The sequence below is a fragment of the Suncus etruscus genome, chromosome 2 (genome assembly GCF_024139225.1).
Source record: "Suncus etruscus isolate mSunEtr1 chromosome 2, mSunEtr1.pri.cur, whole genome shotgun sequence".
Lineage (NCBI taxonomy): Eukaryota > Metazoa > Chordata > Mammalia > Eulipotyphla > Soricidae > Suncus > Suncus etruscus.
The window spans coordinates 6761231-6775838 of NC_064849.1; the positions used below are offsets into that span (position 1 = coordinate 6761231).

The 14608-nt window shown below is 49.1% G+C and overlaps 1 protein-coding gene and 2 non-coding genes across 3 annotated transcripts; 1 reads left to right on the forward strand and 2 right to left on the reverse strand.

Moving 5' to 3' along the window:
* Positions 1-413: 413 nt before the first annotated feature.
* LOC126003136 (U6 spliceosomal RNA) lies at positions 414-520 on the reverse strand. The gene has a single exon (XR_007493675.1). It is a non-coding gene; the product is annotated as a U6 spliceosomal RNA (small nuclear RNA).
* Positions 521-2557: 2037 nt separating this feature from the next.
* On the reverse strand, positions 2558-9918 carry MEFV (MEFV innate immunity regulator, pyrin). The gene is given in 11 exon segments (XM_049768874.1): positions 2558-3072; positions 3075-3110; positions 3267-3299; positions 3535-3567; positions 3704-3819; positions 4749-4771; positions 4894-5119; positions 6406-6500; positions 6994-7346; positions 8157-8717; positions 9642-9918. Coding segments are annotated over 11 exon segments (2268 nt in total).
* Positions 9919-13812: 3894 nt separating this feature from the next.
* LOC126002747 (small nucleolar RNA SNORA51) lies at positions 13813-13941 on the forward strand. Its single transcript, XR_007493393.1, has one exon. It is a non-coding gene; the product is annotated as a small nucleolar RNA SNORA51 (small nucleolar RNA).
* The last annotated feature ends 667 nt before the right edge of the window (positions 13942-14608 follow it).

The window sequence follows — 14608 nt, forward strand, 5'->3', positions numbered from 1 at the left end:
ATCCTGCAGCACTCAGAGGTTACTCCTGACTCTGTGCTCAGAAATCACCCCTGGCAGGCTCAGGGGACCATATGGGATGCTAGGGATCAAACCCAGGTTGACCATGTGCAAGGCAAAATCCCTACCCACTGTGCTATTTCTCCAGCCCCTGTACTAATTTGTTTTTGTTTTTGTTTTTTTGGGCCACAACCAGTGACTCAGCTCAGGGGTTACTCCTGGCTCTGTGCTCAGAAATTGCTCCTGGCCTGGGAGACCATATGGGACACCAAGGATCGAACCCAGGTCCTTGCCCTACCGCTGCACTATCGCTCCGCCCCCATCCTGTGCTCATTTTTGATGCACCATAGATGAGCCATTAGAGCACAAGAAAAAGAAATCAGTCACAAAGACACTTTTTTTTCCCAAAAGTTTAGAAAAACATGGAACACTTCACAAATCTGCGTGTCATCCTTGTGCAGAGGCCATGTTGATCTTCTCTGTATCGTTCCAATTTTAGTATATGTGCTGCCGAAGCGAGCACACAAAAGATACTTTTATTGTATGTTCTGTTTTATGTAATGTGGAGAACAAGAAGATGAAAATAGAAAAAACTTTATTAGTGGTTGCCGAGTTGGGATGAGGAGAGAATGGACACTGACAGCTAATGTGAATATGGTTTCTTTTGGGGAGATGAAAATGTCTAGAATTCATGGTGGTATTTTCATTTATTGAAAATAAAAACTAAAAATCAAGGAATTTTATACTGCAGAAGGGTGAATTTTAGTGCATGTGAGTTACATATGAATAAAAAAAGTCACCTGACATAGGGCTGGAGCAGTGGCACAAGCGAAAAGGCCTCGCTGTGTTACACCGCCTCGCCTGTGTTAGCCTAGGATGGACTGCAGCTCGATCCCCCGGCGTCCCATATGGTTTCCCAAGCCAGGAGCAATTTCTGAGCGCATAGTCAGGAGTAACCCCTAAGCATCACCAGGTGTGGTCCAAAAACCAGACAGAAAGTCTTATTTGACAGAAAAAATGTTTATAGCATTATGAAGCACTACTACGTACAACTGAGTTCAGTATCTAGATTTCATTTAACATGTTGTCAGAGGATCCATACAGTTCTGTGAGATGAAGCAAAGTGACAGAAAGTCCCCTGGATAAATTCACAGGATCATTAGCAGTGAAAATAAATAAATAAATAAATAATTTAAATTAAGATAGAATGTGCCTGAGATAGTACACAAAGTAAGGTACTCACTTTGCATGAGGCTGACCCAGGTTTGATCCCCATCACCCTGAACCCCTCCAAGAGTAAGTCCTGTGTTGAGTGTGACATTGTAAAAAAGGTAAAATCTGTTACACTACTATTAGAGCAGCAAAAAAAATTTTTTAGTCCACATCTGGCAATGCTTAGGGGTTATTACAAACTCTGTATTTAGAAATTACTCCTTGTGGGCTTGAAGGATCATATGGAATGCCAGGGATCAAACCAGGTCAGCTGCATGGAAAGCAAATGCCTTACCTCTTGTACATAAGCAATACTTTTTAAAGGACTGATATTACTTTGAGCTTGACACATCTTTTAAGGGGTCATATGGGCTCTGTGGCGGGGTTATCAATAGTTTCCATCTGGAACCATTTGTGGAATAATTTAGGAGGAAATATGTGTATGAGAAGGCAGTGGGAATGATGTGCCAGGCTGTTGGAGGAGAGTCAGGACTGAGCAATCATGAATAGGGCAACTGGGGCAGCGAGGAATCTGTGGTAACACTCAGCTACCTGAAAAAAAACAGGTCATGTTCTGGCTCTAACTTTGGAGAACTTGGCTTCTGGCTCCAGAGAAAATGGAAAGCACTTCTCCTTTTTCTTACTTCCTTTCTCAAGATCATTTCAAACAGAGGTGATGGGAGAGCCTGTGAACTGGATCACCTACTGTTTCACAGGTGCAGTTTGTGGAGACAGATGGAGGCAGATACTCAGGGCTGTGAGCAGTCTTCTGTGGTACTTAGTAGGGACATGGGCTCTCCCAGGGATCCTCAGGGATGACTGCTGCCTCCCTGCCTCCAGCCAGTACTCTGAAGAACCATGGTTCATTAATCCAAAGCACCGGTGAGGCAAGGCTGAGGGGATCCACTTGGGGTGCAGCTCAGAGGGGCAGTAGGGATGATGTCCCAGCCTCCTGAGTGCCAAGGGGGCTGATCCTCATGAGTATTTCTAAAGCTTCAGTTACAAATGTCCACTCCAAGAGCTTCGCCTCGAGCCTTCGGCCCTCTGCTGCTCTTCCTCTTCCTTTTTTTTTTTTTTGGGTCACACCCAGCAGCGCTCAGGGGTTACTCCTGGCTACATGCTCAGAAATCACTCCTGGCAGGCTCGGGATGCCCAGATTCGAACCAATGACCTTCTGCATGAAAGGAAAACGCCTTACCTCCATGCTACCACTCTGGCCCCTGCTCTTCCTTTTTGTGCTCAGCGCTCCTCTCTTGTTTTTTTCCTTGGTGAACTCAATTCCAACTTGAGTGTGAGATGTCAGGACACAAGGCCACAAGCATGAAGCCAGATGTAATCTGCTGGGTGTTCAACGAGGTCCTTGGCCACCCACGGGACAGATGATCAGGGGGTCCATGTTCTTGCCTCCATCATGCGATCCAGGACTGAAGATGGGCCGAAGGGGCTCAGAGGAAGAAAAGTCAGTGAATGTGTAGATGTGGGATTTGGTTGTCAAGTTGTAGAAGAAAATCCCTCTGGCCTTGTAGTCCAGAAAGATGCCCACACACCTGAGTGGTTCCCTCATTTTCAGGTGGGTTGGCGGAAGGGTGGAGGCCTGGTACTCATTTTGCCTCACCATCAGCAGCACCCAGTAACCGTTCTCTGGGCACAGTACCAGGCTGCCCTTCCAGCTCGTGGATGCCTTGCACACGCCAAGCACCCAGCCTGTCTTGTCTCCCACCTCCACTTCCCAGTACTGGCAGCCAGAGGAGAAGCATGGGGAGCCCAGGCTGAGGATGCAGCTGTTGAACCTCTCTGAGTTGTCCGGTAGCCATTTCCCCTTGCTGTCAAGTCTCACACTCTTGAGGTCGTCAGAGAAGATGAGTTGGGGTGGGCACTTTCTCTGTCCAGAGTCACGTTAACTGCAGAGAGAAGAATCCTGATTGGTGGTCCAGAGCCAACCCTCATTGGCTCTCCCTGCCCACCAAGACCATAGATAGCCCCATTCTCCGTAAACTACTATGAGTCTGCACAGAGTCCTGGTGACCCAAGCGCTCTCGTCTCTGTCTGGCACTTACCAGCATGTGCCTGAGCTCCAGTCAGTTCTGGGACTGCAAAGCAAAAGAGAGAGGAAAAATCCTTCATGTTGGATTGAGGGTCTGACTTCAGGGTCCCCTCAGCAGGGAAAGACAAGGACCCTGCTTGACCCCAATCTTTTTCTGCTTGACCCCAATCTTGGTCCTTTTTGGCTCTGGAAACCAAACCCACTCCCCCTGATTCTCAGTGTTTCCCCCAACCTGGAAGTAGTAGCCCTGGGTGACATGTGGACACCACTGCCCTACTCACCGCTGAAGGGTTCCATCTCTGAACGCAGAGTTTCTAGAAGGAGAAAGCAAGTCTCAGTCAGGCAAGAAGCAAAAGCCAAGTCAGAAAGACAATGGCATGTGGCGGTGGGAGAAGACATGGGTTGTGGGGGATTGCCAGCAGATAACTGCCTCTGCTCAGGCCCACCTACCTGAGAACCACCTCATATTTTTCTCCATGAACTCAGATCTCTGATAGAGCAGGTGAAGCTTCTCCATCACCTCCAGAGGGGTGGCCCGCGGCTCAGGGGCCATCATGCTCTGGGTCCTAGAGACGAAGGCTGTTAAGGATTGGAGTTGGAGTACTGGATATCTGCCCCTACTGGGCACTCTTCACCCAGCCTGGCCTTGGGTTCTAAACTCTGGTCCACAGAGCCAGCCACAGATGCCATCACTTGGGGGAACATTTCCAGCTCAGACATCAGAGCTGCAAGGAGCTTCCAAGCTGATCCCGGTCCCACTATGAGAAGGGGAGCATGGTCTAGACTGACCAGGCCAAACCAGTCACACTAAACTACTCTTTTTTGTTTTCTGTTGAGATAAAAATGGTAAGGAATAAAGAAAAACGTGACAGTGAGAGGCAGGGAGGCTGCTCAGTGATAGAGCACTTAGATCCAGCTTGGATCCCTGGCACCACAGACAGTGGTACTTAGAACCCTCTCATCTCCCATTGGGTGGTCAGCACAGACCACAGGGTGGAAAAAGGTGGTTCTTCAGGAAACCAAATTGCCACCATTCTCAAGAATCTGAGGAAGGCCAACAGGTCTTGTGAGCCCGTGTGTGCAACCCCTGGCCTGTCATGGCCTGGTTGCAGCATTGGCCATTTGGATCCACTGTTTCTTTTTTTTTTTTTTTTTTTTTGGGCCACACCCTGTGACGCTCAGGGGTTACTCCTGGCTATGCGCTCAGAGGTTGCTCCTGGCTTCTTGGGGGACCATATGGGATGCCGGGGGATCGAACCGTGGTCCGTCCTAGGCTAGCGCAGGCAAGGCAGGCACCTTACCTCCAGCGCCACCGCCCGGCCCCCATGGATCCACTGTTTCTATGCCTCTCTGAGGTCTTGCTCTCACCAAGGCTGTCCTGTTGGTCTTTGGTGGCCCAGGCAGTAGGGAGGTCCCTTCTCACCACACTCCCCCTTTCACTGCCTCCCCTCTTGCCTTGCGCATGACCCCTGGGGGACAGCAAGAGCCTCTGTACCTGTGCGGGGCACCTCCAATGTCCTAGGAGAGAGGAGAAAAGTTCTGTGTTATAGTTTGTAGGGCTGCTTCCCAGTGCATCACTCTGGCCCTGCTCTTTGTTGGGCAGAGCTGAGAACCCACCAGAACTAATGCCTTGCCCTCACCTGCATCAGCTCCCATATGGGCTGGCACTGCTTGGCCTCCAGCTCCTTGATCTGCTTGTCGAGAAGGGCCCAGGACGTACTGGTGGCATAGGTGCCCCACACCTGATTGATGGTTTGGCCCAGGTCTTCTAGCCAGGCTGTGAAGAGCTGTTCCTGCTGCTCTAGGAACTGGCTCAGGTTCCTCAGCTGGCACCGCAGCTTCTGTTTGTGCACTTCTGCATCTTTCTGGGGAACAGTGGGCAGGGCAGGTGAGTGATTGGTGCTACGGTGTGGGAAGGGCTGAATAAGGTGCTTCCTCAAATTCTTGGGAGCCCAAACTTGAGCAGGAGGAGAAATGGCTGGAGCTTCCCAGAAAAGATGGAGGCTCCAGAGACTGTTTCCTGGAGCGCCTATTTCCTGCCAGCAGCCTGCAACGCAGCTCAAGTGTGTCCTTTCCCTGAGGAATCAGAGACCTAATGGCCAGAAAGTCTGTCAGGTACCTGTGAGGGAAGGGGTCACTGCCAATAGGCTGGGTAAGACAAGCCCCTTTGGGGGAGCTTGACCCTCTGGTACATTGATGTCTTGATGAAATGGGAAGATTTGGACACAATCATGACCTGGTGAGGCAGTCATAGAAGACCAGTCGGAGCCCTCAGGCATTCAAACACAGCACCTTGATCTTCTCACCAAGGAGAAAGTGGTTTCAACCCAAGTCAGTGGAGCTTAGGAAGGGTCCCAGGATCTGAAGATACTCGGTGTATCTTCCATCCTCCCTCAGAAGCCCTGTGAAGCCATGCAGGCCCAATGCTGCCCACAAACAAGTGTTTCCACTTCAGGTTTTTAATTCAGGAATTTCCCCAAATTTGGTCACTAGTTCTCACCCCTGTCCATTCTCATCTGTTCTCATAGTTGATCTGGCTTTCCACTGCAGATGTGTCCAACCAGAAGTTGAGAACTCAGAGAGGGAGATGGGATGCAGCCACCCAAACAACCTGAGAAATTAAGGCTCAGGGTTGGGAGCAACATAGGTGCCCAGACCCAGGACATGGATGCAACAAGGCCTGTGGACCTGTACTTACAGCACTTCGTGGTTTCCCCATAAATGGTCAACCAACTGGTTTTGAGCATTGATACAGCTTTGGTAAAAACAAGAGGACCAGAGGTAGGACAGTGGGGAATATGCTTGCCTTGCACTTGGCTCACCCCAGTTCTGTGTGCATCCCATATGGTCCCTCAAACCCTTCTGGGAGTGATCCCTGAGTGCAGAGCCAGGAATAAGCCCTGAGCCCCAATGAGTGTGGCACAAAAACCAAACCAAAACAAAATGATATAAAAGACACAGAAGAATATATAAAATGGGAAATTGTGCCTCCACTTCCCTCAGACCCTTCAATGACAACCACTATGTGACAGTGGCCCTGGGAGAGGACTTCCTCCCATGAGTCATGACGCCCAAGAGCAGAAGCCTTCAATATGCAGTTTATTCTGCTGTCAGAACTCTCCCACTGTGCAGCGGGAATCCCCTGCCTTAAGAGGAAGTTTACCTCTTTCATGTCTCCTCGGGACCGCTGTTCTCCCCCTGACCTTCTCAGCTCCTTCAGGGTCTGCAGCCGCTTCTGAATTTTCTCCTGGAGAAAGGACATTTGCTGAAGCTTAAACATGCCTCATCCTGGGTCAGAGACATCATAAGAAGTTAAGGCACTGGCCTTATAATGCAACCCACCCAGGTTCAGTCCCTATCACATATGGTCCTCTGAGCACACACCAAAAGGTTCCAAACAGACAAGATATCATAGCACTTCTTGAGCATATGTCCCCTGCAAGAGCAGAAGCTACTTCTGAGCACAGTATAATTGTATTGCATCCAAAACTATACAAGTGATGCCCTGAAAGAGGACGGATGAACCCATATTTCAAAGGAGTTGAACCAGGAGTTGGTGAGAACATCTAATTATCATTATTGATTCATCCACATTGAAGCAAATTTCTGGAGACCTCACAGCAGCCAGATTGGACCTGTTCTCATTGCTGAGCCTTTTTGTTTCTGCTCATGCACCATTCTCCTGGGATCTCCGGGAAAGGAAGCCTGGACAAGCAGAGATGGTTCTAGGTCAAGCCTACCTTGTAGTCCTGGGCTGCCTGCTCAATGGGAGGGGAAACGCTGTGGCCCTGGTCCTCCAGGCTCAGGCTGCAGATGTGGCAGACAGGCTCCTTGTGGTTTTTACGGAACAGTAGCTCAGCCTGTTTCTGGTGGCGTTCGTACTGGTGTAGTGTCTTGGGGCTTAGGCTGGTCACGTTCAGGCTCTTCTGAGGCTCACTGCCCTGCCGCCTCTTCCCTGGGAACAGGGCCTGGCACTGGGCCCGGCACCGGGCCCAGCCACTGGCAGCCATGGAGCAGCTGCAGGCTTTGTGTGCGTGTGTGTCTTCTTCCAGGGCATGGCAGAGGGGACATACCGCCTGGTCCTGTGTTCTCCCTGGGGACGGGTAATGGGAGAGACCCCTTAGATGTCAGCAGAGGGGTAGGGGTCGCGCTTACTCAGGTCAGGGTGAGTTGCTGAGGTGGGCTATGTGGTCCTGGTGCTGTTGGGCCCAAGTATGAACTGTCCTTTGCATTGGCCAAGGATTTTACCTGTGATCCCAGGGCCCACTGAACACTACTTAGGGATGCTTGCACTAGTACAAGTGTCCACTTCCTAGCTCATCCTCCCTTTATATCCTTCCACAGAGGCCACAGACTCTAGGACTAAGAACAGCAGCCTAGACAGAGGCTAGGCCATAGAGGGCTTTGGTCCAGAAGGAAAACAAGCTCCAGTCCTGCTCACATATCCATGCTGAGTGCTGACACACTCTTATACTGTCGGCATCCCTTGCCATCGGGTATTGCTGTCCTGCCCACTTCCTACCAAAGGGTTGTCCATGGAGGGGTCCCAAGCAACTTCTTGAAACTTCTTTAAGTGTCTACCCTTTTGTCCCTCCATCCTTTCACTACTGAGAACAACCATGGTAGGAAGTAGAAGGAACCTGGGGTCCTGGCATCATTGTGAGGAATGAGCTTCTGTCTTTTTTACTGCTGTCATTCATAGCCCCCAGAATTCTGATGACATTTGACCCAAAGTACTGGCCCCCCTATGTAGAAACAGAGTTGGGACAGGACAGAACCCATTCTTTCCTGGGTTCTCACAAACTCCTTGGAATTCTAGAGGCTGGGGAGGGCCCCAGAACCACAAGCATTTTCCACGGGGTTTTGAACAGAGCAAAGACAGAAAGCTCTGGTGAGCTCTTACCTGAAATCAGAGGGACCCCAACTCCAGAGGCCGTGGGACCCGCTGAGGCTTTAGAGTGCTTGCAGTTCTTCCCACGGGAAAACAGATACATGGCTGGTGAGCTGCTGGTGGCTGCCTTCTCTAGGAACTTGGAATGTTCAGGAAGCCTGGAGCCCTTGTGCACAGCCTCAGTGGCCCGGCCCTGCGGGGCTCCGCAGCTCAAATCCTGACTCTCACTTTGCATTTTCAGCTGCAGCAGTAGCATGTAGATCCGAGCAAGTTCCTTGTCCTCAAAAGAATTGGTGAGCTCCAGGCTTCTGGGGCGCTGCTTGCTCGAGTGCTTTGCAGCCTCTCGCCATGGGATGGAGCCACACAAGTTCTGCAGCCTGCCTGCTGAGCTGGAGTTCCTGCGGATTCCACTGCTCTGCTTCCCCTGAATCCTAACCTTTGGCTGGGTCTGAAACAGGCTGGACTCCCACCACCAAGTGCCCAACACCTGGGGCCCTTCACCTTCTAGGGCCTCGGCTGCCCTTGCCATGTCACTGCTGCTGTCATGTCTGCTTGCTCCTTCATCCAGACTTTCTGGAATGACAGAGGAAATATGGATCAGGGCCGTGATGGAGAGTGGGGAGTGGGTCTCCCCAAGCATTGCATTTGGAAGAGCCTGCAGCCCATCCTGCATCAGTACTTAGTTTTTCAAAGCAGAGGTCTGGAACCATAATGGGGCTTCACCAGAAAATCTGGTTTCCATTTTTCATGAGGTGAAGTGTAAATGGTCTTTTAGGGGGTTTTTGGTTTTGGTTTTGGTTTTTAGGCCGCACTTGGCAGTGTTCAGGATTTACTCATGCTCGGAGCTCAGAGATCACTCTGGCAGGGCTCTTATGGGGTGCCAGAGATTGAACCTATGCCAGCTGTGTGCAAAACAAGTACTCTGCTCGCTGTACTATTGCTCTGGCCTCAGCGTTACTCCGAGCTCTGTGCTCAGAAATCAGTCTTAGCAGATTCGGGACCATGTGGGGTGCCAGGGATTGAACTCAGGTCAGCTGCAAGCAAAGTAAATGCCCTACCTGCTGTGCTATCGCTCCAGCCCCTGGCCCCTGTTTTTAAATGCTAGCCTGAAGATTTCAGGATAGTGACTTATTAATGAGAAACGGTAGAAGAGGCTTAATTCTGTGTTCTGGTTGCTTATAGGAAGAAGGAAGAAAAGGAAATGATTAAGGAAGGTAGGGAGAAAGATGGGTTTGGAGAAAGTTTTGTGGTGGGTTTACCAAACTTTTGTAAAACCATCAACTTAAAATGGAATGAGATGGAGCAACCCTCTAGGTCTTTTTGTCCTCTTATCCTGACCCCCTTTCAGAATTTCAAACTTTGTTGTTTTTCTTTCTTTTAAAGCTATCTGGAGCCTAAAATATCAGCCCACCCAGCTCCACATTGGAGTCAGAGAAGGATAATGAGACTTCTGGCCTGGTCCTAGCCCAGTTCCCTGCTGCAACCCTGCATGTGTACCTGAGGTGAGGGCCTTGTGCAGCTCATCGGCCAGCAGGTTCTGGTTGATAGCCCTAAGGATCTGCAGGGTCAGTCGCACAGCGGAGGTCTCCCCATAGTGGGTCAGTAGCAATTGGGCCAGGTCCACAGGTGTGGCCAGTTGTAGCTGCCCCCGAGGGATCCGGGGCTGCTCCTTCTCCAGGCTGCAGTTCTGCAGTGTAAACTTGAACCTCTTGAAGTCATCGAGTGGCAGCCCATCCAAGGAGTACAGCAGATGGTCACTCAGGTTTTTGGCCATAGCACTCTGGGCCATGCAACAGGCCAGGAGAGCTAGGATTTAACTGTCTGGTGCCAGGAGGGACAGAGGGAGCCTTTTGTTCCAGAACCCTTGTGTGTGTGTGTGTGTGTGTGTGTGTGTGTGTGTGTGTGTGTGTGTGTGTGTGTGTGTGACTGCTTGTGAAATAACGGAAAAGACGCACAGGAAATGTCTGCCTGGGAACCCAGGTTCCATCTTTTGTGTGTGTCATCGCTGGTGCCTTGTGGTGTGGTGAGGTGCTCCTAGGGCTATGTAGGGCAGTAAGGGCCCTCTGTCTGATGTTCTCTTCCAGAGTCTGGTGGCCGGGGAGGCTGGGGAGCCCAGGAGGGTGTGGCCAGATCTGAGTGAGCTCAGTAACTTGGTTCGCCATTTCTTGGAGCATCACATGATATTTCCCCACTGTTTGGTAAGAAATGGAAAACATTGCAGCATATCATCCCAAATACCCAGCAGTCTAAATTTTAAGAAGCTTGTGGGCAATTTATATAGCACTACGTGGTGATCACACCCAGGAATTTTCTTTATTTATTCACTTGCTTTTGATTTTGAGCACTCACAATGATGTTCAGTACTTATTCCTGGCTCTGCCTGCACTCAAGGATCACTCTTAGTGGTGCTTGGGGGACCATATGGGTTGCCAAGTTTAAACCCATGTTAGCTGTGTGCAAGGCAAATACCTTCCTTTCCTGCTGTACTATCACTCCAGCCCTAGGAATTTTATTTTTTTAAGTTGTTTTTGTCTTTTGGCCCACATCCAGCAGTGTTCAGGGGTTACTTCTGATGCTGCACTCAGGTATTGTCTAATAGGCTTAGAGGCCCTTAAGAGATGATAAGGATCAAACCTGGGTCAGCCACAATAAAGGCAAGTGCTGGGGACAGCCCTTCCCAGCAGGCCAACCCTCACTCAGCCCAGATGTGACTGCTGGCTTCCTCCTTCAGCCTTCTGATGACATCTCCATCTCTTTTGGCCAGACGTCACCTGAGTGTGATGGAAAACAGATCCAAAGAGGCGATTTCCAACCCCATCAGACTGTTTGCATGGTCCTGCCCACTTGCTGCTCTAACCCTTCTGAAAAAAGATTGATTTATGAATATAACATGTTAGTGATTCAGTCCCCTTCTGTCAGCTCCCACGTTCTAATCTACATTATCTTCTGCAGACAGAGCATAGAGGGTGCCGGGTGGGGGAGGGCCGTAGGCCTTGCATTGTAGGGCCTTGCATTGTAGGGCAGGATTCATCATCCCCTTGCACCCCATTTTTTTAGTGACTTGCCCGGCATCAAACCTCTCTTTTTTGGAGGAGGGGCCACACCCGGAGGCACACGGAGGTTCCTCCTGACTCTGTGCTCAGAATCGCTCCTGGCAGGCACGGGGGACCTTATAGGAAGGATCCCAGGTTTAGAACCAACACCAGTCCTGGGTCAGCTGCTTGCAAGGCAAATGCCCTATCACTGTGCTCTCTCTCTGGCCCCTCAAACTTCTCTTAAACACAGTGTGATACTGTTTCCCTGTGTATTAATTTTTTTATTTCTAAATTATCACTGTCTCTGATAACACTTAGTCAGGCGGCCAGTGAGGTCCCCAATGAGCTGTGCTGCTCTCTCCCCGTTACTTTTGTGGGTGACCAGCCTGCACTCAAGCCCAAGAAGCACCAGATGGGCAGTTTGTCTTGCTGATGGACTCATGTACTTCTCATTGGCCTGTGTAGGGTTTGGGGGCCAGGTGACGAATGGTTAAGGCGCTTGCCTTGCATGCAGCTGACCTTATTCGAATACCCAGCACCACATATGGTCCCCATTAGGAGTCCCCCCCCCCCCTTAGCACTGAGCCAGCACTGCAGGTTGGGAGTCACAAAGTGTTTAGGTTTAAGCTGACCACACTGGGTGCTCAGAATATTGCTGAGGCTAGTACCTTTGTTTTGTTTTGTTTTCTCCTGGTGCCTCAAACCCAGGACTCACTCTGGTACTGAGTTCCTCTTCTGCTGCTAACCTCAGCATCCTCCCAGGAGAAAGGAGCCTATGGTGGAGGTGCATGTTCTCAAACGGCCAGTGGGCTGTCTGCCTGCTTCTGTCAGAAACACCAGCGGTGGGGGTAACCACCGAGGCAGAGATGATGAAATTGTGCCACATGGAGTAGACTACTTCGTGTTTTTTTTTTCCTTTGGGTGGGGGAACCCCCTGTGCCCTGCAGCCCCTGCTCAGGACTGGTAGGAAGTGGGTCTTTCCAGCCACCGCAGAAAACATTGCATTTGCTGACGAGGTCCCTGGGCTCACTTGAAAGGTGTTTTCACGCCAGAGGCTGTTCCCGTAAGAGGCTTACACACTTTGATTTTGAAGAAGTGTTTTTTGGTTTTGTGTTTTGAACTACACCCACAGGCTCTTGAGGGTTACTAAAGGTTATTCCTCAGTGTGAATCAGGACCAGGCAATACCAGGACCAAACCTGAGCCTCCTATATTTCAAGCATGGTCTCTGGTCTCTGGTCCTTTGTACTTGCTCCCAGGCCGACAGCATTTTTTGGGGGTAGGAGCACACCTGGTGATGCTTCTGGCTCTGCACTCAGGAATTACTCCTAGTGGTGCTTTGGGGACCATATGGGATGCCAGGGATCAAACCCATATTAGCAGTGTGCAAGGAAGTGCCCTACCCGCTGTACTATCTCTTCAGCCTCTTTTCCCCAGTGTTTTTTGATATGTTTTTGATATGTGCCATTCTTACTAGTGTAAGATATGTTCTTTTGATTTCCCTGATAATAAGTGATGAACATTTTCATATGTCACCTGTGTCTTCTTCAAAGCTTAGAGTGTAGCTCATGCTCTTCTGGGAATATGTGGACATATATAATATATATATTGGTATTTTAACTAGGGTGGTCATAGAGGCTTCTATGTTTGAACAGAGACTTACAGGAAGAAGGGAGTAAACTACACACTAATTTCTGGGGATGAACATACCATGGTAATTTAGAGTGTATCCAAAGGCTCTAGAGTGACTGTGTGAAGAGGACCTGAAAGTTAGGTCATTTAGAGGTCACAATGATGACATGGCTTTTAAACCGAGCCAATATGTGGTATCCCCTTCCCCAACTGCTTGTTTATGCCATCTGAATGATCAGAACCACAAACGACCCACACCTGGAATGGGTGGGTAGAGGAGTCCTCATGGGGGAAGAGAGGGATTAAAACGGAGAGTTAGAGAAGTGTGGCAGAAGTGAGAATCAACAGCAAGATTCAAAGCAGCTGAAAGGGAGACAGAGGCCAAGAGAGCCAGAATTAGTAGAGAAGTAAGGGGCTGGAGTGGTGGCACAGGCAGTAAGGCATCTGCCTTGCATGCACTAGCCTAGGACAGACCGAGGTTTGATCCCCCATGGCCCATAAGGTCCCCAAAGCGAGGAGCGATTTCTGAGCGCATAGCCAGGAGTAGTCCCTGAGTGTCACCAGGTGTGGCCCCAAAACAAAAAGCAAACAAAAAAGTAGTTCCTCAGAAAAGATTTAGCTTAGAAGCCATGTGAGGAAATGTATCTGATAAGACCATGAAATAAAGCTGGCTGACTCCTGGATCTTCATCTGACTGCTTTGTGAATCTGTCCACCCTCATCCTGCAACCTTCAGATCTACCAGGCCGTAGGGGATGCAGGAGCCGGGCCTAGCTGAGAAAGGCCTGACCATCCCCACACCAACTCTAGGACTCATGAAATTATAATAAAACAGCAGAGGCATCCTTGGAGACCTTGAGGAGAAGGGTTCTAGGATCCAACCCAGATTTTGAAAGATTTTGGTTTTTTGGTGACACCTGGCTTACTCTTGTTCTGTGACTACAGATCACTGCAGCTGGTGCTCATGTGGTACTGGAGATTGATCCTGGGTCAGTCACATGCAAAGCACCTATTGCTTTTCCGGCCCCAAATCTGACTTTAGGAGAAAAGGCAATAGAAAAGAAGTGGACACCCCATGTACACCTCAACCCAGGCCCTTTGCCTGATCTGTATTGTGAATTGGGGGACAAAAAAAAAAAAGAGAATACAATTGCATATTTTTTTTAGTTTGAAAAGATGAGAAATTATGTTACTTGGGAAAAGGGAATATGGTGTATAAATATATGAGCCACTTGTCTTATTTTGTAAATAAGGTATATTATAAATTATTTGTGATTTCTGTGATATATTAGAATAAAGTATATGTTGAAGACAAATTCAGAAGTTTTATGAGATCAATAGCTGTTATTTGTCATTTGAATGAATTTAATTCAATTTTTATATTCCAAACTTTGATAGAAATTTATTATTTGCTACTAATAATTCTCAAAATATAGATCTTTGTTTGTTAAAACACAAGAGTTATAAGGATTATTCTTTTTTTGTTTGTTTGTTTTTGTTTTTGGGCCTCACCCGGCGGTGCTCAGGGGTTACTCCTGGCTGTCTGCTCAGAAATAGCTCCTGGCAGGCACGGGGGACCATATGGGACACCGGGATTCGAACCAACCACCTTTGGTCCTAGATCGGCTGCTTGCAAGGCAAACACCGCTGTGCTATCTCTTCGGGCCCAGGATTATTCAAAGAATAATTTGTCCATGTATGCCCTAATTTCATTTGTATTTTCTAATTATCTGTCTATTTTTTTATTTTGTTTTGGTTTTTGGGCCACACCCGTTTTGACGCTCAGGGGTTACTCCTGG